A 25672-nucleotide genomic window follows, 5' to 3' on the forward strand; every position below is an offset into this window, starting at 1 on the left:
TCTGTCGAATTGCAGTTTTATTGTGGAAATGAGCACGAGTGAAACCTTACAGTGTGTGGTGGAAATGTGAGTGTGGGAATTATTTTTGCTGTTCACTCGCAGTCACAGCTGTCCATTCCTCTCTCTACTCTAAGTCCAGTGAAGAACCTGCTAACGCTGTGAGTTACACGTATCCATTCCTCTCTCTGCCTGAGTCCAGTGAAGAGCCGGCTAATGCTGTGAGTTATACATATTCTCCTCTCTCTGCCTGAGTTCAATAAAGAGCCTGCTAATGCTGGAAGAGCCTGCTAATGCTGGAAGGGCCTGCTACTGCTAGTGAAGAGCCTGCTAATGCTGTGAGTTATATGTATTCTCCACTCTCTGCCTGAGGCTAGTGAAGAGCCTGCTAATGCTGAAAGGGCCTGCTAATGCTAGTGAAGAGCCTGCTAATGCTGGAAGAGCCTGCTAATGCTGGAAGGGCCTGCTAATGCTAGTGAAGAGCCTGCTAATGCTGTGAGTTATACGTATTCTCCACTCTCTGTCTGGGGCTAGTGAAGAGCCTGCTAATGCTGAAAGGGCCTGCTAATGCTAGTGAAGAGCCTGCTAATGCTGTGAGTTACACGTATCCTCCACTCTCTGCCTGAGTCCAATGAAGAGCCTGCTAATGCTGGAAGAGCCTGCTAATGCTGGAAGGGCCTGCTACTGCTAGTGAAGAGCCTGCTAATGCTGTGAGTTATACGTATTCTCCACTCTCTGTTTGGGGCTAGTGAAGAGCCTGCTAATGCTGTGAGTTACACGTATCCCCCACTCTCTGTCTGAGTCCACAAGAGCCTGCTAATGCTGGAAGAGCCTGCTAATGCTGGAAGGGCCGGCTAATGCTAGTGAAGAGCCTGCTAATGCTGTGAGTTATATGTTTCCTCCACTCTCCGAGTCCAGTGACGAGCCCGCTAGTGCTGTGGGAAGAACCTGCTAGTGCTGTGAGATATACGTTTCCTCCACTCTCTGAGTCCAGTGAAGAACCTGCTCTCCAAAAGAAGAGAAAGTTGAAGAGACTTTTTAAGATTTTGTTTTTATTATTTAATAAAGAGTATATTTATTTTGAATTCTGTGTCTGTCTCCTTCGTGTCCACGGTCAGCTCCACGGGGTGGCACGCAAGCGAAGGGGTGGGCGGCCCGCTGGCGCTCCACCCCGACCTGTGACATAAATGGCTTGTCACAGGTCGGGGTGGAGCGCCAGCGGGCCGCCCACCCCTCCGCTTGCGTGCCGCCCCTGAGGAGCTGGCCGTGGACACGAAGGAGACAGACACGGTATTAAAACTAAATGTTATTTATTAAATAAATAAAATAGTTTCTCTTCAGCATGAGTAGGCTCTTCCAGCATTAACAGGCTCTTCCAGCATTAGCAGGCTCTTCACTAGCATTAGCAGGCCCTTCCAGCATTAGCCGGCTCTTCACTAGCCTCAGGCAGAGGGTGGAAGATACGTGTTTACAGCATTAACGGACTCGTCCAGCATTAGCAGGCTCTTCCAACCTCAGCAGGCTCTTCACTAGCATTAGCAGGCCCTTCCAGCATTAGCCGGCTCTTCACTAGCCTCAGGCAGAGAGTGGAAGATACGCGTTTAAAACAGAGCGCAAAAAGCGCGTATGCAGAATAATGTGCTCAAAGCAACATGGAGTCACAGTGTGCGCATTTAAAAGTTCACGCCACAAAGCGAAGAAATGTCGAGCGCACAAATCCTAGTGTATATCTGTCCAACAGTTTATTGATCATTTGTTTATTCACAGTTTTAAATTCCAGTTATTGTGCGTTTGATGCCGATTCACAGTCCTTGTGATGTGTGTGATCTAACAGGCACACGGTAGCGAGTCGTTTAAAAACAGCAACAAACATACAATACAAATACACAAAATAATTTATAATTAATAATAATAAATAATAATAATTTTCGCATTATAATGTGAATATATCGTATTGGAGAGAGTTTTACCGTGCATCCTGCTGTAACCGGACGAGGCGCGGGCGCTGTTTGAATACTGAATGGAGAATGATTGACAGCCGCAGAGGAGGGAAAACGAGTTTCTGTAAACTTTAATTTAATGATGTAAATAGACTTCTGTCCCTCACATTAAGCTATGGAATGGCTTCAGATGACTTTGAAATTATAAGCAGACCCTCTCAGACCCAAGTCACCCAAACTGATGTGAAAAAAAAGGGAGGCGCCGAAAAGCGTGCTGTTTGCATCCCTGAATAATCTAGATGTGCTGTCGCTGTAGGCTTACCTCAAAGTTAATATAATTAACTGACCCAAATATTAATAATTAATCATAATTGGTAATTATGGATTCTTATTCATATTTCACCTTTGAGCTAATATTGCAGGGGTCGGCAAGTAATATTTTATCGGGCCAAATTTTTTTTAGCCAGTAGATGGCGGGCCAGCTACACAGAGTAGGCCTATGGATACAAATTAAATACTCTTATATAGGCCTATAATTGCGGAATATGATGGGTCCGTCACCGTCCGTGGATCATTCGTTCAATCGTTTTTTTTTTTTTCAAATTAAAACCAAAAATAAAAAGATGAAAAACGACTTGTTTTTCCATGATTTATTTCCTGAACTAAAATGAAAAAACGATTAGGCCTAACGATGGGTTTTCTGATTTTCTGATTGTGCTCAGATCAAAAATAGAAAAAATTTATTACTGGATTAGACTAATTTTGAATTTTGAATTTAACACCTTAGGCATCTTATTTAAACCAAGTTTGCCATCATGCACAATCAGGGTATCTTCCGTCCATTTCATTTCCTATTTGAAATGAAATAAGCAGAAACGAGAAACGGCGCCTTTATTCGTTTTTTCGTTTTTTCCAAAAAAACGAAAAAACGAGATTTCGGCTTGATTTTTTGTTTTTTAGTTAACGGGCAAAAAACGAATAAATGACTTCAAAATTCGTTTTGCACATGTGGACGGTCATGAGGCGCCCCTGTCAGCCGATTGGTCAAGAAAATCTGAGCATGTGACGTCATCGGTAGTTCCCCAGGTTTATTCAACAAAATAATAGTCCTATGGCTCTGCGTACCGCATATTAAACTGTTCAGGGCAGGTCCTGGGCTTACTTATGTGCAACTTAACGCGTTTCAGAGAAATATTTATATATCATAAATATTAAATATTAATCTGCACCCAGACGGTTTTAATAGCTGTGCAGAGTTAAATCTGTGTGGTGAAGCACAATGTTCAGTCAAGCATATACGCAGCAGTCATAACTCTTCTTTTAGACAATACGCTCAGTTTTGGACAAGGGGTGGTTATTGCAAATACTGTAATGCAAAACTGCTGATGGTGGTGGGTACCGCGATGATGGTAAATAAAATTGTACTGTAACTGTAGCTAATCATAGCCTGTTCTTTGGCAGTTGGGTCTGTTCGAGGTCGGATCACGTTCTCACCACAAACGAACCGCTCCAGAGTTCGTTTGAAAGCGTACCGCTTTTGGTGCGCACCCGAGTGCGATTTCTGCATTCACACCTGCCCAAGCGAACCGCACCAAGGGGGAAAACGAACTCTAGTGCGATTCAACAGAACTAAATGAGGCAGGTGTGAAAGAAGTAAGAACCCTTAGATTTTCTAGTTGTTGGAAATACTGTTAACCCTATGGTTTTTTTCTTGATATTTTGTGACTTTTTCTCATTTATCATGACGAACATGCAAAGTTTCAACATGCTGATGTGTTTTGACATAGCCTATACAAACAAAATTACTATAGTAGCCTATAGGCTACGTTCCTGATGTTCACGGGCCAATTTGACCCAAACATTTTAACACTCTAATGCAACTGTAGGCTACTGACCCAAAATAATAAAATTGCTTGGTTAAATATATATATATATTTTTTTTACAACCTTATGAAGCTAAAATTAGCTTTTCCACACTTATTTTAATACAGAAAAATATTTTGTCAGCCACAGATGGTAAAAATGAGCCATCATTTATTTTTTCAATCTACCTGAAATAATATTAAACCTTTGTTTGTTGGTATTTTGTGACTTTTTTTCATTTATCATCATGATCATGCATGCAAAGTTTCAACATGCTGATGTGTGTTGACATATACAAACAAAATTACTATTACATTTGTGATGTTCCCGCCCGGGTCAATTTGTCCCTCAGCTATTCAAATGCAACTGTACGGACACATGTGTTTGTATGACAGGGCACTTCAACTCCAGTTCTAAAGTGCAAGTGTCTAAAAGTGATCTAACCCTATCCAAACACACTTGAAAAAGCTAAATCACGTTGTTCAGAATTAATTGCAAATTACAGATGAAAATCTTTGTCAGACAAATAAGCTCTCATTTCTATATTCAAGATATCTGAAATACCTAGCTTTTAACCTTTTATGATTTTCAAAGGCAGCTTTACAGAGCCAATAAATGAATAAAAAACATTTATTTGATGTATGTTTTTGTTATGTTTTGTTTCTCACTCCCATGTGAGTGAATAATGAGCTTTCCCACAATTTTGCTTAGTGTGGCACAAGACTTTGACATAGACAGCAGGAAAAATGAGCTCCCAAAAATTGATATTTAAATAAGTAATTTCACAGGTTTTTGATGATACTGATACAGATGAAGATGTTTCCGAGTTAGAGGATGCTTCAGAGATTGAGGGAAATGTTGTTGAAGATACAGAAAATGAATGAAACTAGGGAACTATGTCTATAGGAAACTAAAGGGAAAGTTAACTTAGGAAAAGTAAACATTATTTTCATACAGCTACATTGAATTGTTCAGTTATGATGTTATAAGCATAAAATGTATAAGAAAAAATGAAAACGTAAAAAAAAGAAATTATGCAAAAAAAAGTCAGTAGGCCTACACTGTTTATAAAAAGAAAACGGTTTTAAAAAATGGTTAAAAAAACAATTTGACCAAATTTGTCAATTGGACCCGCTCCGTAAGTAGCCTACACGGAAATCGAACAGTGCACGAGGGTACGTTCAGCATATAGCGCTTATTTTAGATTTTTTTAATGTTTGACAACATCTTCCTCCACTCTTTGTCAAAGAGTCTTTGAACAATTTTAATTAACATTAGCCTATTCGTTATTAACAAAGCGAATAAGACGGATGAGATAACACAAGTAAATGAAAGACCTATGGATTAACCTTTCAAACGAATGCGGTTCATTGTTGTTTTTTTATGAAAACACAACAACAATAAAATAGTAGGCTACAATAAAAAAAAACTCCTGCATAGTATTAAACTTGAATTAACAAAACGATTAAGACAGAATAACAACAGCATAGGCTAACAAATAAATAAAATATATTTGGAAATGTCCCTTTAAAATGAACGCTCAGTTTTGTGATCACACTGTTATTAAACCTTTTTGTTGTTGTTGTTGTTTTCAAAGACAAACTCACTTTTATATTAAACAAATAAATATTTCTTTACTAACAAAATCTTGCGCTTTTTCCTCCGCTATCGTCCTGTCAATCATCTCGCTGTCTCACTCTCGCAGCTATGATTAGCTACAGTTACAGTACAATTTTATTTACCATCATCGCGGTACCCACCACCATCAGCAGTTTTGCATTACAGTTTGCAATAACCACCCCTTGTCTAAAACTGAGCGTATTGTCTAAAAGAAGAGTTATGACTGCTGCGTATATGCTTGACTGAACATTGTGCTTCACCACACAGATTTAACTCAGCACAGCTTATAAAACCGTCTGGGTGCAGATTAATATTTAATATTTCTGATATATAAATATTTCTCTGAAACGCGTTAAGTTGCACATAAGTAAGCCCAGGACCTGCCCTGAACAGTTTAATATGCGGTACGCAGAGCCATAGGACTATTATATTGTTGAATAAACCTGGGGAACTACCGATGACGTCACATGCTCAGATTTTCTTGACCAATCGGCTGACAGGGGCGCCTCATGACCGTCCACATGTGCAAAACGAATTTTGAAGTCATTTATTCGTTTTTTGCCCGTGAACTAAAAAACGAAAAATCAAGCCGAAATCTCGTTTTTTCGTTTTTGGGAAAAAACGAAAAAACGAATAAAGGCGCCGTTTCTCGTTTCTGCTTATTTAATTTCAAATAGGAAACGAAATGGACGGAAGATACCCTGATTATGCACACAGGTAGGGGTGAAGTTTCTACGCAGACACACAAAGATTTTCCAATAGGAAATCATTTTAAACAGATCAAGTAGGCTACTATTGTGGTAACAGATTACAGCCATTTTAATAAAGGTGTGAATAGCAATCATGCCTCATTCGCTTACAGTCCGACTTTTGAACTTTATTCCTTTTTTTTTTTATTATTATTATTTATTCGGGACACACACATAGCCTACACACCAAAGGTTTAAGGAGGTCTGCGCGGGACTGTTTTTTTTCCCCCGTCCCGCTCCCACAAGGTTCTATTCAGCAACCGCTTAAAATACACTCTCTGTTCACCCGCTTTATTTCCCGACCTGACGGGTCCGCAAAATTTAGATCTCGTTTCCATAATCTCACATTCAAATGTCTCTAACGGAAAGAAGGAGATTAAGGAACCTATAATAATTATAAATGCTATACAAAAATTGTGTTCGTGTCAATATAAATATTAGGCTATTTTAACATAGGCTACTGTCAACAGAGAAAAAAAATGCCACAGAAAACAATTATGAAATATAAATAGCCTAACATAAATTAAATAGGACAAAGCCTAGCACTCAAATTTCTAAGCAACATAAACAAAAATCATATTGCCCTACTGACAAATGAAGTAGCCTAGGCTATTTTCTGCCGAACTATTTCAAACATCCTTGCAAAAAAAGAATGTTGTTGACTGACAATGGTTTCAGTACCAAACAGCTCCTCAGAGCTAGGTGTACAGGTGGTCAGAATTAAGTGCTGATACGCTGTCAAAAGATGTCGGGAGTGGGCTATTGTCAGTCAGACCGCCCGCTCCGTCCAAAGTACACCAGAGTTCTGACCACTACCGTCTTTTGACGCGCGAATGGACACAAAGCGTATAACTAGACGCGGCAGGCGCGAATTTGACGCGCTATTCGCGTCCGGTGTGAACGCACAGTTATATTTTAATCCCGCGCCGCATGATTCCCTATGGGCGTTTCACACAGTATGCGGCGGTGAAATCGCCGCACGACTACGACTTTTCTCAAGTAGTGGAAGAGTTTTGTGCAGCATTTAAGACTTCCAAAATAATCCGGCGGGCCAGAAAATATTGCTGGCGGGCCAGTTTTGGCCCGCGGGCCGGCAGTTGTCATTCCCTGTAATATTGTTACAACCCCACCCCTAAAACTGAATGTGCAACCGAGATTCTGGTGACATCCAGCCGGTAGTAACGCACAAAGGTATGAGGAGAAGCCCAACGGGCAGCGGAGCAGATGTCCTGCAGTGACCCCCTAAACAAAGCCCAAGTGGCGGCTAAGCCCCTCGTGGAATGAGCTCTGATGTCCCCTGACCACGCAGACTGAGTTAAGGTCCTTAGTGGCAATGAACGCACCACACACAGCAGGCCCGTGATAGGCTGTTCCCCAGAGAAACGGCAGATTTAGACAGCGACATTCCGTTGAAGAACTAGGAAAAATCCGTGGCGGGTAGCCATGGAAGGAGGAGCAGGTGAGAAACGGCGAGAGCGCGGGCGGCTCCGGATGCAGAACACAGCAGAAAGGCTGAAAAGACGACTGTCCTCCTGAAGACACCTAAGTGAGCAGCGTACATACAACCGAACTGTGTTAGTGCAGAGATCGCGAGAAGCGAATGTCAACTGGAGAATAGCAGCGCTTGCAGCCGTTATATGCCCCTAGGTAAGGGGGTGGAGCCTTACCTGGCATTGGCTGCGCGCTTCTGTCTGTCTAGCCAGACTTGGTGCAATTGGATGCTTCTGCAGAGGTCAGGTACGGATGCCCTTCCCATAGGTGGATCTCGAACACGAGATGATGAAAGAGAACTAGTTTTGATTTGGTATTGATTTTGACGGGCTACCTATTGCAATACAATATCGTCACACTAATAGCAACACTCCCACATATTTAGCTATTGTAACTGTGCTTATTTCCGTCTTTGGTAGAAGAGGATGGTAATAGACAAGATTTATACAGTTTTCTACTATCTTACTGATAATCAAGTGTAGCATCAGTGGTCCTGACAGAAGTGTTTCTTCAGTTATTCAGAAGTCCAACAGTCTGAACCCTAATCCACCCTTACAACAGTAGGGCATTTTGAAATGAAAAATGCGTAGGAAGTTGGAACCCTGTTTTACCTTGCTGTTACTGTCTTTTCATTCAGTGACTGTTGTGGAGATTCTTTGTATGGACATGAAAGAACAAACGTTGATTAAATAATCAGTTCACAAACTATATTTTTTATTGAACAATCTTTTAATATTAGTCCAATATTACAATAAAATAATCAATTCAAGTGTAACTAGGACTTTCCTTTTTTATACTATTACAAAACATTTCCAGTGAATTAAATTTATAAAACAGCAACCTATCACAAAAAATTCAGAGCAAAGATGTATCATTAAACTGCTGTACTTTTAACTAGTTCATTTCATCATTCTCACAGGTTTTTTAGGTGCTTTCTTTTTTTTCTTTTAGACAGGAGACGTTGAACTTGAATGTGCTTCCCATTAAACCAGGCCCAAGGCCATGGGTCGCCTGGTCAAATGTCTGCCAGTTCCTCCTTAAATACCCGAAGTGTAGGTCTTCCTGCAAATTAAATACATAAAGATTTGTTTCAATGCACACTGATAGTCATAAAAAAAAAGTCAAATGTATTTCAACTGCAGGCTTCATCATTTTCAAATATTTCCAGAACTACTTTCTTTTGTGGAGTAAACTGGTGCCAGGAACATTAATAAAACCTTATTGTAAAACCTTTCTCAATGGATCTGCCAGCTCTGTGTAGTAATGTTGTTGTGTGATCAAGTTCGGCTCACGAGTAAACCGCTGTCTAGTATTGCTCCGAGCGGATAAACTGTTTGCGCTGCGCGGCTCAGACGAGTAGTGTGGTTTCATTCTGCTTTCGTTTGCCATGTGATGCTTCTCGTATGCAGCAGAAATGGCAGCTCTCTCTTATAAAAAGGTCGCAAAATGTGACCATTTACTCGAAGTCTAGAGCCCTGTATAGTGCTGTATTTCTGCTTTACATGAGCGCCACCTACTGTCAGAGAGCGAATTTGTCGATCTGAACTGACAAATTAGACATTCCTGATGGTTGAACAGAGTTAATAGATATCAATCAATCAACAAAGTGTCCTGTGCTCACCACACACTGGCTATAGGTGGAGAGGAGAGATTTGGCTATAGGGCATAGAAAAAAAAAAAGCTTGGTTCCGGTTGGTTGTCAGTTGAGGTCATGGGTCGGTAGGGAATTTTTTTATTTATAATTGTTTAGTATTTTCTGCTATATTTGCTTTTTATTTATTAAATACATACAATTTGTAGATGAAACATTTATTAAAATTAAGATACAATTTGTACAAAACGAAACGGGGGGGGGGGGGCAGTCAAGGGGTAATTAAACTGAACGATCAGTTATCGGTAATGATATGTTGTTTATTATTGCAAATGTTTATTGCTAATATTTATTATTGCAAATGTTTTCCATTTAATAAATCTCATAATGATGGCACATCACTATATCATAGTCATAGCTTTTAAGTTTTTTTAGTCATAGCTAATCTCAAATGATTGGTGGTCAGTCAGGGGGTACTTGGCAAAGAATCAAATACAGTTGGAAACGACGTAGATCTGTTAACAATTGTTTTTAATTAGTATTTAAACATTCAATTTTTTAACCCTTTCACGCATAGTGGTCACTACAGTGGACAGCTATTAAAAAAGCATTTTCTTGAATTTGCACGGGTTTTTATGGAGCATTGGTGCATCATCCTGCATCATCCTGCAACCAAGTGGCAAGCCGTTGTGTTTCGATTTTTTCCCCCTCCAAACCAAGATGGTCAAGGGTCAGTCAGACATGCCAAGTTGCTCCGGAATATCCACCCATTCCTTCTATCCTAGGAGATTCTTGTAGGTAAAAAAAAATATTGCAGCATCAAGCAATATCTAATGAGTCATATCACAGTAAAAAAAAATATTTTAGATTGAGAGAAAACTCTGATTAACTGTAGTGGACGTCATGCATCAATTGCTATATTTCAGCTACAATTCATAATTATAATGTGAATATTGTTTTTGAAACTTAAAACTTAAAAACGTAATCTACAGCGACTTTTTTACTGTAAATAAATGTATTTGTATTATTATAATGTAATTTTCATTGACATCGAAAAAAGTAATGTGATTACATAATGTATGACACTTGTAATGCATTACTTGTTAGATCAAAAGTAATCTGATTTCGTAATGCACGTTATTGTAATGCATTTTTTACTCATAACATCAAAAAGTAATCTGATTACGTAATGCATGTTACTTGTAATGCGTTTCTTTGCTAATAACATCAAAAAGTAATCTGATTACATAATGTATGTTACTTGTAATGCATTTCTTTACTCAACATCAAAAAGTAATCTGATTATGTAATGCATGTTACTTGTAATGCGTTTCTTTACTCGTTACATCAAAAAGTACTCTGATTAGGTAATGCATGTTACAATCAGTGGTGGACAGTAACGAAGTAAATGTAATTCGTTACTGTACTTAAGTAGCTTTTTTGCGTATCTGTACTTTACTGAAGTATTTAAATTTGGGAAGACTTTTACTTTAACTCCACTACATTTCAAAGTCAAATATCTTACTTTTTACTCTACTACATTTTCAAAATCAGTCCTTCCTTTTTATTTATGAGTGGATAAAAACTTAACTGGTCAAACGAGCCACCAATCACAGTAACCTACAACGTGCGCGCTTTGTTTTGAACTTGCCTTGGCGGTATCTAGGCCTACTAAGTGCGAACCAGAGCCGTTAAATATGAGAGTTGCGACCATAGACCGTATATAAGAAGTTGCGACACACTAGGCTTGTTTGACTTGAACCGGCGCTGCACAGACCGATCAGTTTATGACATCAAAGTATAGAGCGAAATCGCGAGAGCGATTGAAAAGCATACAGAGCCGTCTACTCTCTAATGGTATTTTAATGTCATTCACTGATTGGTCTGTGCAGTGCCGGTTCAAGTCGAACAAGCCTACTGTGATCTCGCCGCCGCTCGGTCACATGTTTTGTGTTGCTCTCAATAGTTCCAAACAAATCGCGTTGCCAATGATTTTAAGCAGTGCAAAGAGCAGCAGCTATTATTGCAGCAATTATCTGTAAATATTGATGCATAATGAACATTGCTTATTACGTTGACACTAAAATTACTTATAATAGAATTTTTTTCTGGGGAGTAGCAGAAACATTGCATTAATATGTTTTGGTGTTTAATTTTGGAGGGAAATTGGCTGCTGTGCAGGTTTAAGTGAATGTATCATAACATTAGGATGTTTATAATTATGACCATAGACGCTCGTGAAAAATATATACAGTAAATACTGTAAATGTATTATACCTTATGGGAACAGTCCCCTTCCGTCCAAAATTAAACACACAAAAAATGTATTCAATTCAAATATATATATATATATATATAGACTAATTAATGTCATTTTATTTATAGATTGATGTGCCAAAAGTGACATTAGAGTCTTCACGTAGACTGAGTTAAACAAGAGTCTTGACAAATTATAATAGGACATTATAGCCATAAAAAAAATCATAGTACTTGGATACTTAAGTACATTTGAAGGCAAATACTTTTGTACTTTTACTCAAGTGAATGTTGAAAGGCAGCACTTCTACTTTTACTTGAGTAATATTTTACCTTGAGTATCTTTACTTTAACTCAAGTACATGGTATGTGTACTTCGTCCACCACTGGTTACAATACATTACTCATAACATAAAAACAAATCTGATTAGGTAATGCATGTTACTTGTAACACATTACTTTACTTGTAACATCAAAAAAGTAATCTGAATGCGTCATGCATGTTACTTGTAATGCGTTACCCCCAACACTGATCATTTCAGATGAGATTGAAAAAACGTAGGTTTTCTCAGAGGAGGGCTATGATAGAAATGTGCATGTCCATCTTGAACATAAATCAGAATTATCAGCTAATAAGGGTAAATCTCCATACTCTGGTGCACTGGAGGAGCATCTGAGTGGTTTCCACAGTTGTACCTTGACAGACTGTAGAAAATTCTGATGGAATCACGTCCTCATGTTCTGATATCAAAGATACGCGAAGTGCAACTTGTATGAAGTTGTATGAAGCCTTTGCAATATTTTGCATTTATATTTTTTGTATATATTTGATAGTTTTCACATGATTTGATATAATAGTATTGATTAGTTTGTTAAATTCACATACTTTATCTGTTTGATTATAGTCTTATATTTAATATAGTATATCTTAAGTTTAAACCATAACTGCATGCTGTCCACTCAAGTGGACATCTGAAGATCTCTTTGAAAAAATTGTAAAAAAATGAAATAAAATAAAAATCAATTCTTGTTTTTCATGCCCTAAGAGCAATAAAAACACATAGGAAAAAAATCCTGACTGAGGTTATCATAATTCATGCATGAAAGGGTTAATTACACGGTTTTGTCGGTTATAGAGTTCTAATGACAGTGTTCAACTATAACGTCTCACGGTTAGCCAACCCCTAGGTAGAAAATGATTATCATTTTTTAATTGTACTTTACAGTAGCGATGGATTCTCTATTTTTTCCCATAACATAGCCTTCCTGTACTACATGTACTCTACCACCTTGTGTGTCCCAGCATTTTACACACACATTGTTCACCTCGTCTTTTTTGGTCTGTACAACTTTCAGCGGGGGAAAATGAGTAACGCCAAGAATAAGGTGTAGGTATATATATATATACTGTATATATATATATTAGGGCTGTCCCCGACTATGGATTTTCATAGTCGAATCAGAATCGTCATGTCTTGCCTATAGTCGACTAATAGTCGAATCATGTGTATGGGGGCGGGGCTTTAACGTGTCAAAGCCGCGATGTACAGAAAATCACACAAAGATATAGAAGAAAATTTATAAAAACATTTTGGATCAATAAAACTAAGAAATAACATAACTCCAGAAAGGCCACACTGCAGACAGGATTTGCATTTCACATGCAAATCAAATTAAATCGGCTAAATTACCTGTGCGAGCAGGCCAGCCTACAGCACAACATCGATGCACCGAAAAAATGAACAATTAATTTACTAAAATTAAATTAGAACAGAATAGGCCTATACCTTTCTAATAAATAAAAAATACATAACGAAATAAATTAGAATCAAGTCACAAGATGAGGAGCAAATGTGTGCAAAATGCCTAAAGTGCAGGGGAACATATATTCAAAACACAAGCCACAAATAGTTAGATTAGATAACCCTGACAGATTAATAAATAAAATAAAAATAAAGAAATTATTAAAATAACGATAGTAGCCAGAATTTTCAACTTTGTCTTTTTAACTGCAGAAACAACAATAAATGCTAAACTGGAGTGGCAGTCTTTTTAGCTAAAAATGTTCACAGCATCCAAAAATCAAATTAGAACTGGCTGAAAAGTTTTGAAATCACTTGTACCCTACCTGATCGAGAGAACAAATCCAGTCTTTCACTCTGTCTGTGTCCGTTGGAGTCTTTTCAAATTGTGCGCGCGGATAAAATACATTCTAACGTGAAACCCAGTCTATGCGTGAAACGTGTAACGTTGGCCGGCAGAAGTGCGATAATGGTTTTCCTGATGCTAAATCCAGCCTTGGAGAATATCCTTTCTGATGGTGTACATCCACACTTTAGATTTTCTTATCCCAGACATTGTTAAAGATTTAAATCCTTGCCGCGAAGACGCTCCTCTGTCGGTCACGGATCGAAAGTGAAACTTAAATCTGTCACGGGGTGTTTGGATTTATTCACGCAGTTAAATTTTTTTTATTAAAAGCTTGTTTCTTTGCACATTTTTATATACAGCATTATCATAATAGGCTGAATATTAACGTATTGACATAAAAGCTAGTTCTATGTGAAATTGAGCGCCCTCATATAGCCAAAGGGGCATGATCCTCGTTTCATAACACCTCTGCGAAGATTCGACCATGAGATCGGTAGTCGAATCAGGCTCCTCCTATCAAAGCATCGAATCTTCGACTATTCGGGGTCACCCCTAATATATATATATATATATATATATATATATATATATATATATATATATATATATATATATATATATACACACACTCACCTAAAGGATATTAGGAACACCTGTTCAATTTCTCATTAATGCAATTATCTAATCAACCAATCACATGGCAGTTGCTTCAATGCATTTAGGGGTGTGGTCCTGGTCAAGACAATCTCCTGAACTCCAAACTGAATGTCAGAATGGGAAAGTGGCAATTGTGAGCGTGGCATGGTTGTTGGTGCCAGACGGGCCGGTCTGAGTATTTCACAATCTGCTCAGTTACTGGGATTTTCACGCACAACCATTTCTAGGGTTTACAAAGAATGGTGTGAAAAGGGAAAAACATCCCGTATCCGGCAGTCCTGTGGGCGAAAATGCCTTGTTGATGCTAGAGTTCAGAGGAGAATGGGCCGACTGATTCAAGCTGATAGAAGAGCAACTTTGACTGAAATAACCACTCGTTAAAACTAAGGTATGCAGCAAAGCATTTGTGAAGCCACAACACGCACAACCTTGAGGCGGATGGGCTACAACAGCAGAAGACCCCACCGGGTACCACTCATCTCCACTATAAATAGGAAAGAGAGGCTACAATTTGCACGAGCTCACCAAAATTGGACAGTTGAAAACTGGAAAAATGTTGCCTGGTCTGATGAGTCTAGATTTCTGTTGAGACATTCAGATGGTAGAGTCAGAATTTGGCGTAAACAGAATGAGAACATGGATCCATCATGCCTTGTTACCACTGTGCAGGCTGGTGGTGGTGGTGTAATGGTGTGGGGGATGTTTTCTTGGCACACTTTAGGCCCCTTAGTGCCAATTGGGCATCGTTTAAATGCCACGGCCTACCTGAGCATTGTTTCTGACCATGTCCATCCCATTATGACCACCATGTACCCATCCTCTGATGGCTACTTCCAGCAGGATAATGCACCATGTCACAAAGCTCGAATCATTTCAAATTGGTTTCTTGAACATGACAATGAGTTCACTGTACTAAAATGGCCCCCACAGTCACCAGATCTCAACCCAATAGAGCATCTTTGGGATGTGGTGGAACGGGAGCTTCGTGCCCTGGATGTGCATACCACAAATCTCCATCAACTGCAAGATGCTATCCTATCAATATGGGCCAACATTTCTAAAGAATGCTTTCAGCACCTTGTTGAATCAATGCCACGTATAATTAAGGCAGTTCTGAAGGCGAAAGGGGGTTAAACACAGTATTAGTATGGTGTTCCTAATAATCCTTTAGGTGAGTGTATATATAAACAAAGATAAACAATAGATAAACAAAAGATAAACAATTAAAGATACACATTATATAGGCTGCACGATATTGGAAAAAAAAATACATTGCAATATTTTTTTCCCAACGATATATATCGCGATATTGCGAGCCATTAATTCAGGCTAAAGTCAATAATTACCATTCCATGTTATTAATAATTTCACTAATAAGCAAGCTTCATTACAAGTGACAAAAAGGCCACTTAATATTTTATTCCAGAAACATATTTCTCTCAGAATTCGGTGAACGTTCTACACAGGACCTAACGGTCTTCAGGTTCTAGGACCCGAAAAATTATGTTTTCTATGCTGATTCAGTGCTGATTCAGTTCATGTAAACGGCACCTAGAACCAGCAAAAGTAATGATTAATAGTATGTAAAATATTATAATGAAACATTTTAATTGTTTATTAATAAACAAGTGTTTTCTGTAAAGATGAAGTTGACAATAGCCTACTGACTCGCGATCTTCGCAGCACTGATCGGGAGAAATGAACTTTTCATACAGATTATTTTTAAAAAATTTTTAATGGTTCTTCTGTAGATAATAGTTATATTTCTATTTTTTTATTATTATTATTGTTATTTTTCGGTGTGTGAGGCAAGTAGGCTACCTTTTATGCTGAGTTTCGGTTCATGGATGATAGCTTAACCCTCTGGGGACCAAAAACGCGTTTTGCTCGTTTTTTTTTTTAGCAATGAAAAATAAACACAAAATGCTCTGTTAATTTTTATCTTTCATTTTCGTGTAATACATCAATCGATCCTGTTCAGTTTCTATTTTTTTTCTGTATACTCACAATAAAAATAAAGTGTTTTGCTTTTTGACAAATAAAGAAAAACTAACATGATGCTATTTCTGCCTTCTCTCTGTCAGTAAACTCCCATTTGAAACGCGTTCGAAAATGATCTATAACTCCGCGAAAATTCAGTCAAACAGGCAAACAGACCCACGGGCATAAAGCTTGAGATCGCAGCTTTTAAATGAAGTAATTTATATAAAAAACAAATATTATCAGCTTCTGTAATCTGTATAAAAAGAGAGCGACTCCAGTCGAGCTCATTACGAGCCATTCAAAAGTAATTTGACCACGCCCCGGAGAGCGCGTGCTATTCAAACGCAAATTCTGAGAACCATTTCAGTCTGTGAAACGCCCCCACATCAGCTGTAAACAGAGGCATAATATAGCCTACCTTATGGAGAAAATTTTCCGTGCTGATATGAGGAGCAGATCCCGCTGAGGAGTGAGGTAGGCTATCCTTTCTCAAGTGTTAATGTGGAATAACGTTATGGAATAACGTTGTAGGCTTATGTAAACAAAAAGATGAATCGCGTTTCTATAATATGAATCGCGTTTCTGTGAGATGAATGAAGGGTACATATTTGTAAAGACTGTTTAGCCTAAATATGAATCGCGTTTCTGTGAGATGAATGAAGGGTACATATTTGTAAAGACTGTTTACCCTAAATATGAATCGCGTTTCTGTGAGATGAATGAAGGGTACATATTTGTAAAGACTGTTTAGCCTAAATATGAATCGCGCGTCTGTGTGTGAAAGAATAAACTGCTTTGCTATAGCCTACTGAGATTAGTAAAAATCGACTGAAATATGTTGAAATAAAATGTATTTGTATAAGCAACGTATTAAACTGCAAATTAACATTTATAGGCTATGCCCTAATATTTCATAAAAACAACGTTACAGTCAGGTGAAGTATGAAAGACAACATTTTGTTGACTAGATTTGGGTACAGTTTTTACTGTAGAATATACTGTCACATCAAATAAGCTTTTCTGCTCATATATATAAAATACTATTTTGTCAAAAATAAAGTCATAGACTAAGATGTTACAATGTTGGCTATATTCAAACTAATGAATACATATGATAAAATGTAGGCCTATAATCTTTTTTTTTTTTTTTACAAAGAAAGAGTACTTTTTTGCAGAAATATTGCTGAAATTGTAATTATTGTTGTAATTGTAACCTTTTTAATAAAATAGCAAAACATATTTACAAGATAGATGTAAGCAAAATCTTAAATGGTCAATATAAGTCTTCTTCAAAATATATATTTTGTCCTTGCATTGTGGCTCAGTCAGTGTCACACCTGAATGAATGGCTAATTATGCAGAGTCATTATGCAGAGTGGGTGGGACTGGGTAATCTAAGGTGTAAACTACTCCTCCCCCTCGCATATTGGCTTTCCAAGCAAAACCTGTTTTACACCATTTAAATCAATGTATTTTTTTTTGTGAACGATAAAGCAAGACTATTTTCACATAATTTTGAAGCTAGAACTCGAAGAGAAAACATCCATTAGTCAAAAGTCTTGTGGGCACATATTTTGTATGAGTTTTGTGGTCTTATTTCAGCAACTTTCATTTTTATTTTTTTAAATAACCACGCATAAACATTATTCTCTTAAAAATACAAACATCTACATACATGTTGCTCGCATATTATGGTAGGCCTGTTTGTGCTATATAGAGTGAATTTACACCTTTGCCATTATCATGTTTATAAATAACTGAAAAAAGCACAAATGTCAGAGCATGTCAGAACATCTCAAGGGCCCCAAAAACAGCTTGGTCCATAGAGGGTTAATCTCCAGTTCAGGCGCTGGCTGCTATATTTAATTTTTAGGCTATTTATTAAATCCAGGAAATTGGATAATGAAATACTGATTAAAATTAAGATACAATTAATACAAAACGAAATTCGTTTTAAAGAAAGGCTTTGTGCTTTCTGTTTGAGGTCTCTGTGAAAGTTTTAAAGCAGTCTTTTAGTGCCGCTTTCATAACGGCCGCGTGACGAGTCGGTAATGTCACGTAACATTGTTTTTTTCCTCATAAATGCAAACACGAAACGGCTTTTTTTTTTTAAAAGACAACCAGCCACAACTTTATAACACTCCAGCAAAGTAACCTACCTCTTTTTGGTCAACATCCTCCTTTTTGTAGATGAAATAGGCTAGTCCCAAATAGCTGATTTTGACTTTTTTGCGGCGGATCCTCTTCGTCGCGCATTTTTAGCTATAGGATTGCCAGTGAATGTTGGCTGTGAGCGGTGAGCGCGTTCCTGTCAGATCCTCACTGTGCAGGCACGCGGAACGCGAATGTCACCCCAGCAAAAAGCCATACAACAAACTCGTGTTTACTGTGTGCTACCCTGGTGCTACCGTTCTCTTACACTATGGGTGCTACTAACGTAATGTTACCCTTCACATCGCATGTTCCTGCGATGTGACTATCGCTCATTCGCACATCGCGATGTCGATGTTAAAACAGAATATCGTTCAGCCCTACCTAATTTATCATAAATAGATTAATGCTTATTAAAGCTAAAGTTATTCTGTGAGTGATTTTTCTCTTGTTCTCTAATGGCGCAATCGTCAGCATGTTTATTAGACCGCGGGTCGGTCGGAAACCGGAACCAAACAAAATTTTTTTTAGGCCTAAGGTGATGTGTGTCTAACTTACAAAGAAGAGACTTTGTTGCTCAGCACATGACAATAAACTACTTACCGTGATCTCAGACTGAGGTGATGTGGTTTCTCCACTGCATGGATCTTCATGTGTCGCTTCAGGTTAGCTTTAATAGAGAAACTCTTCCCACACTGATCACACGTGTTCGACTTCTCTGTGCTGTGGATCCTCTGATGTGTTTTCAGATTTGATGATCGACTGAATCTCTTGTCACAGTGTGAACACTTGTAAGGTTTTTCTCCAGTGTGAATTCTCTGGTGCTGTTTTAAACCGTCCGCTGTAGTGAAAGTCTTCTCACACTCAAAGCACATGTACTCTCTTACACCAGTGTGAGTTTTCTCATGTTTATGTAAATTAGGCAGCACTGAAAAACTCTTCACACACACAGAACATGAATGCGGCTTCTCCTTCGTATGAACTGTCAGGTGTGACTTCAGGTTTGATGCCCAGAGAAATGTTCTGCCACACTGATCACATGAGAATGGCTTCTCTCTGGTGTGAACTCTCATGTGTAGCTTCAGGTCACTTTTAAAAGCAAAACTCTTTCCACACTGATCACACGTGTGCGGCTTCTCTCCAGTGTGGATCATCTCATGTCTTTTCAGATTTGCTGGCTGTCTGAATCTCCTGTCACAGTGTGAACACTTGTAAGGTTTTTCTCCAGTGTGAATTCTCTGATGCAGTTTTAAACCGTCCGCTGTAGTGAAAGTCTTCTCACACTCAAAGCACATGTACTCTCTTACACCAGTGTGAGTTTTCTCATGTCTATGTAAATATTGCAGCAGTGAAAAACTCTTTCCACACACAGAACATGAATATGGCTTCTCCTTTGTATGAACTGTCAGGTGTGACTTCAGATTTGATGCACAGAGAAATGTTTTGCCGCACTGATGGCATGAGAATGGCTTCTCTCCAGTGTGGACCCTCATGTGAGCATTAAGATTTGATGATCGACTGAAACTCTTTCCACATTGATCACATGAGAACGGCTTCTCTCCGGTGTGGATCATCATGTGAGCATCAAGACCATGTTTGGTTGTGAGACTCTTTCCACACTGAGTGCAGGTAAAAGATTTCTTGGCTCGTCTTTTCTTTAAAAATGTCTTTTTAGTCTTTGAGCGACTCAAAGGTTTTCCTCCAGGTTGGACATGATGTTCCTCCTCCACTTCACTCAGTTCTTCACTCTCCTCCTTCACTTCACTCAGTTCTTCACTCTCCTCCTCCACTTCACTCAGTTCTTCACTCTCCTCCTTCACTTCACTCAGTTCTTCACTCTCCTCCTTCACTTCACTCAGTTCTTCACTCTCCTCCTTCACTTCCATCAGGCCTGACATGAAAGAAACAAATATCACATTTAATTTTCAGTACATCAAAATAATTAAAAGAGAGAAATATAAAGTGAAAGGACATGAAAGTGAGCCCTGATGTAATAGTAGAAAGTAGACATCTGTTATAAAATATTATGATAATTTGATGCCTTTTTATAAATTGATTATGTCCTTGAAACTTTCCATGAATGAGGAAAATTCATCTTCCAATTATTATTTAAAACATTATAGGCACGAATCCCATGTTTCTGTAGTGAGAACTATTGAATATATTTGATTAATGACACAATTATCTAACATGATATTAACATTAAAATATACAATACTAGGTCCACAATCCACACCAACGTTGAGATTGATATTTATTTGACTAAAACGTTTTAATTAATGGCCGTTCACACTAGACTTTTCCTTGCACTGACTTCACTGACTGTATTTTAAAATACAGTATTTCTTAAAAATAAAATTCACACAGGAAGTGACATCATCTGGGCTCTTTCTACTGCATGATGGGAAGACAAGAAAATAATCTCAATCCATTGTCTCAGTTTTTACACAAACTGTAGCATTGACTGTATTCATCAACCCTGTTACCAAAGTTACTGTAAGAAGAATCTCTATAACTATGAATAACTTGAATGATATTTTACAAATACAACTTTATCAGTAACTTGGTGTTTACTGACTATTCCTAAAAATATATATTTTGTAAACTTTGTTGAAAATGACTAAAATTCTGGTAACGTTGTTGCTACTTGGGAACCAGATATAAAATAAACGTAAAATAAAACAGTTAAAACAGTATTTAGCCTGATCTGATGTTGACAATCAATATAAAAATGTCTCAAACCTCCATTTACTGACCATTTGTTGAAGAAAACCCAGAACATTCTGTACCGTTTCATAGTTGAACTGTTTATATGGAAGTAAAATAATGTCAAATGTTTTTGAAACAAAAAGCCTGTTCAATTGCACTACCTGAAAAAAAAAAAAAATAGGCATTGCATTAACTCAACGTAAAGCCAACTTTATGCCAGTCTATCACTGGGAAACGCTCAGCATTAAACTTTGCGCGTTATTCTGAGTCAATCTGCTTGCCTGTGAGTTTGGTCTTTTATATCACTGTAATTAGTCCATTAAGCTACGTTAAGCGTTTTATATGTCCAGCTGGGGAATCCTGAAGTATTGAGGGAAACCCTAATAGCTTGCATGCAGCACATCGCCAAAATATAAAGTTAAGGCAACTAAACAACCAAGAGAAATATATGTCAACCTCAAAAATGTAATATTGGATCTGTATATCCGCATCGGGGAATAACATTATAATCTTGTTCACGGTAGAGAAAGATGCTTGTAGGCTACACAGGAAAAGTAACCGTGAAGACACTGAATTTAACATAAAACCGCCGTCATAATAATCACAAATACACTTGCATTGCTGTTAAATGAGTTTTATGAATGAATGGCTTGCTCTAACTGTTGCTGGTCTTCTTCAACAACAAGCGCTTTTGCACCTCCTGCTGGTGAGGTCGACTAACAGCAGATGGAGAGTATCTCGGTAATCTACTGCTTTTCCTGCAGTTCCGTTGAATTTACTGTCGAATTTGAACCACTGAATTTGTGGAAGCGAATTTGCAAAGCGAAATAAAATGGACCGAAAATTGTGCCTGTTGAATATTATAGGTTGTATTTTTAAACAGTTTGAATGTTTTGGAAGTGAAATATGAGAGGTGAATATGGATTATTGAATTTTTAATAATGAAAATGTGTTTGAAATGTTTTTAATTGAAATATTCACAGCTTAAATATTCAACCATGTTGAATTTCAGCCCATAAAAATGCAAGCCCTAAAAATACAATGCATTAAAATGCAAGCATGGTTAATGCAATGCCTATTTTTTTTCAAGTAGTGCAATTCAACAGGCTTTTTGTTTCAAAAACATTTGACATTATTTTATATGTTTATCTAAATGTGATGAAGTGCTTGAATGTTTGTAACATGAATGTTCTTCAGCATCATGAATGAATGAACAATAAACACCAACCTCTTTGTTCTTCAGGATCTTCAGTGTATTTCATTCTGCAGGGTTCTGGATCACTCATGTTCTCTCTGTCCTCTTTAATAAACTCAGTCTTTGCAGATTTCAGCTCTTCCTGATGCTCTGATGCTCGTCTTCACTTGTAGCTGATGGGAATTTACAGCATTTATTGCTGAATTACTGTGGGAGGAGCTTCACTGATGATGAATTACTATGGGAGGAGCTTCACTGATGAAGTGCTGCAGTGGGAGGAGCTTCACTGATGATGTGAATGTAGTGGGAGGAGCTTATCTGCCAAAATCAAAAATATAAATCACTGAGTTTGTTTTTATAATAAATGACACTTCTAAGCATTTATGTCTATCTATTAATCGTACAGTAACTGATGCCAATTAATTATTTTAATTATTTGTATTGCTAATCCTTACATTATTCTGTTTCTTCATTAAAATACAGGTATCTAGAAATATAGAAAATAATATAAATAATTTTAATTCTTCCAAATATAAATAATGGTAAGAAAAACTGTTAAAATCATAAAAACAGTAGTAAAAGGTACATAAAGTAGCCAACAAATCAGTTACAAAACAGCTACCTCAGTCTGCTGACACCAATGAAATGAGCTTTAAGTGACAATTTACAGGAGATCTGAAGACATAGAGTGTTTTCAGCAGATCTGTTAATATTGATGAGCCTCAGACTATCAACACTCATTCAACAAGCCATTCAGGATCATCAGCAGATCATCTCACTTTATTCTGAGTGTTTGCTGTTAGAAACACATTATTTGAGTCAGGATACATGATAAAAGCCTGTAAAACTGCTCTATTGAAAGACAATACTGTAATTTCTCACAATATAAAATGGATAAATCATCAATAATAAAACAAAATAAATAAATAAATAAATAAATAACCTCTCTTTATATGAACCTCTTAAGGCAAAAAACTACAACACATAATATGTGAATCTAAATATAGTTTGACTTTATAATAACTATTAATTGCAATAAAGTAATTCCATCATTAACATGTTACAGTACAGAAACTGACAATGATCATAAAACTCTAAAAAATAAAGAAAATGTAACGTTTCCTGTGACAAACTTCACTATATTCCCATGCATGTATATATTTGATATTTCCCACGTCCATTACTCATCCAGGGGCAATATAAAGTGTCTACATCAATTTTAATAAGTAAATGTAACGTTAACCTGCCAAAGATAAATGTCGACAATAATAAATAAAGGTAAACATGAAAACGGCAACAGAAACACTTGGGATCGATTCCCCTCACAGATCTCAAACTTTAACTTGACATTCAGTAACAGTTCTCACTCCAAACATCGAGACAATCACACAAACGAACACAAAATCGCTCAGGTCTGAATGAACTCAACATATTCTCCTCATGCTCGCTGCTGCTGCACTAAATGTTTATTTCAGAAGGAAGACGCCAGAAAAGACGCACAAGTATCGCTGTGATCGATGAAAACAATACAGAAATGAGCCTGTCGCTTAATCAAACTGAATAAAGTGTGTGTGATGGTTGTGTAAATATGAGAAATACCGTGAACTGCTCTCCTCTCCTCAGAAGACTCGACACTGAAACTCTCAATGACGGAAGAGACGGCGCGAGCGAGCGGTGACGTCATCGGCCTGCGTACGGGCCACCCCCGCAGCCAATCAGGGCCACGCAGATTCAGCTTTACTAGTTGCCTTCCATTGTTATTATTATTTTAGAACTGAAGTGACTCCAGTTACTAAAGGTGAAAGGAACTTTTTCAAGTGAAGCACAAAATAGTCAGAATAAGCAGAGGAGGATCACAGGTCTCCATCCAGTCTGAAAAGTGTTTTGGCCTGTAAAGTCCGGCTCAGTTTATTCTGTAGCGTCCTAAAACAAATAGTAAAGGCATGTTGGTAGATTAGCACCTGTAGAATTTCCTTTTGTTGAAACCCCAGATAAAAGTAGAAAGCTTCTATTATGTTTAGATCCATGAGTCAGTTCGACTAGCACATTTCCTTACTAAAGAAAAAACACTGAAATAAAAACACTTCTACAGAAGACTGTATTCTTGTGACTTCTACTTTATTCTACTAAAAGCTACTAATTACATCTTCAACAGTGTAATAAGATTACTGTACTATTTTTAAAGAGAAATTCCTTATTATAGGAGAAATTCCTTATTATAAAAAAAAAAATTAAATTACAGTAATTCATTAATTAGTTAGTACTGTATTACACCCAACACTAATTACGCAATTATGCTGATAGAGCACATCCTGTAATGTACTGTATATTAATGACTATTTAATATTACCTCTAAACTTTGACTAGGCTTGGCATGTTGCATATTAATTGTTCTAGGAACCTCAAATAGGTTAAAATTTAATTGTTGTGTATGTTGTGCTACTCTATAATGATGTTCCAGTTAAGGTCATTCGCAGCATATGTAGGGCCCAAACATAAACTCAAGCCCAGGGGCCCCAGACCTGGGGCCTCATTTACAAAACTTTGCGTAGGATTTGCGTCAGAAGTGGCATACGGATGAAACATAGGACATGCGTACGCACAGAAATATTCGGATTTATAAAACCGTGCGCACGCACATCCTACGCAGTTTTCCCTTAATAAATCACAATCAATTCTAAATGTAGCACAGCTTTTGCAGCTTCATGTCACGCCCATAGTTGCCCATAAATATTCCGTGAAACGCCCACAAGTTAATATTCATCGATTGCGAAATCATGGCAAACACAGAGAGGAAAACCAAGAAACGTAACTTCACTCACGTCATTACGCATTGTGACAGCATCATGGCATTTTATTACCATCCATTTGACAAGCTACAGATGTGTTATGAGGATGAATTGCATAACATGCCAATATTATTGTAGAACATATTTCACTTTTCTTTTTCTTTTTTAACACAAATATGTGTTAATTTGCATTTCTGTTGTAATCTTCGTTTGCTTTTGTTTGTTTTACACTGCAGATCGATCAAACGGGTGTTTGTGTCGGCTGTTAATTGTAAGATTTGCTTTGTGAAGTCTTCATGTTATTTATGAGAGGCAGTATTGCCATTTCTTTTACACAACGGTCTACAGTTTCACACACTTTCACGTGTTTCTTCCCTCTGCCGACGGTGATGCCATTTCTCATTTCACCCGTTAAATATCATTTATTAGGCATTTAAAAGCTCTATTGAGAAAATGAAAACATGGAAAGCTCAAAAAGCAAACATATCAGGATACTTCATGACTTTAAGAACTAAAATTATTCCTAATTA

At 37.6% G+C, this 25672-nt stretch overlaps 1 protein-coding gene across 4 annotated transcripts in view; it reads right to left on the bottom strand.

The window, feature by feature from the left end:
* The window catches only part of LOC311302132 (uncharacterized protein), a 31816-nt gene extending 7800 nt beyond the window's left edge, over positions 1-24016 (bottom strand). The window contains exons 1-4 of one of the 4 annotated variants that reach the window (XM_084427764.1): positions 23953-24016; positions 22387-22671; positions 19053-20340; positions 8656-8722 (exon numbers count right to left, since the gene is read on the bottom strand). In XM_084427764.1, coding sequence (XP_084283890.1) covers positions 8698-8722; positions 19053-20340; positions 22387-22444 — 1371 coding nt within the window. In that variant the 5' untranslated portion in view covers positions 22445-22671; positions 23953-24016 and the 3' untranslated portion in view covers positions 8656-8697. Of the gene's footprint in view, positions 1-8655; positions 8723-9519; positions 10033-19052; positions 20341-22325; positions 22672-23952 lie in introns of those variants that run through there. The other 3 variants (XM_084427766.1, XM_084427763.1, XM_084427765.1) reach the window with 3 other exon arrangements.
* Positions 24017-25672: the final 1656 nt, after the last annotated feature.

This window comes from Rutilus rutilus (genome assembly GCF_951802725.1).
Source record: "Rutilus rutilus genome assembly, chromosome: 1".
NCBI lineage: Eukaryota > Metazoa > Chordata > Actinopteri > Cypriniformes > Leuciscidae > Rutilus > Rutilus rutilus.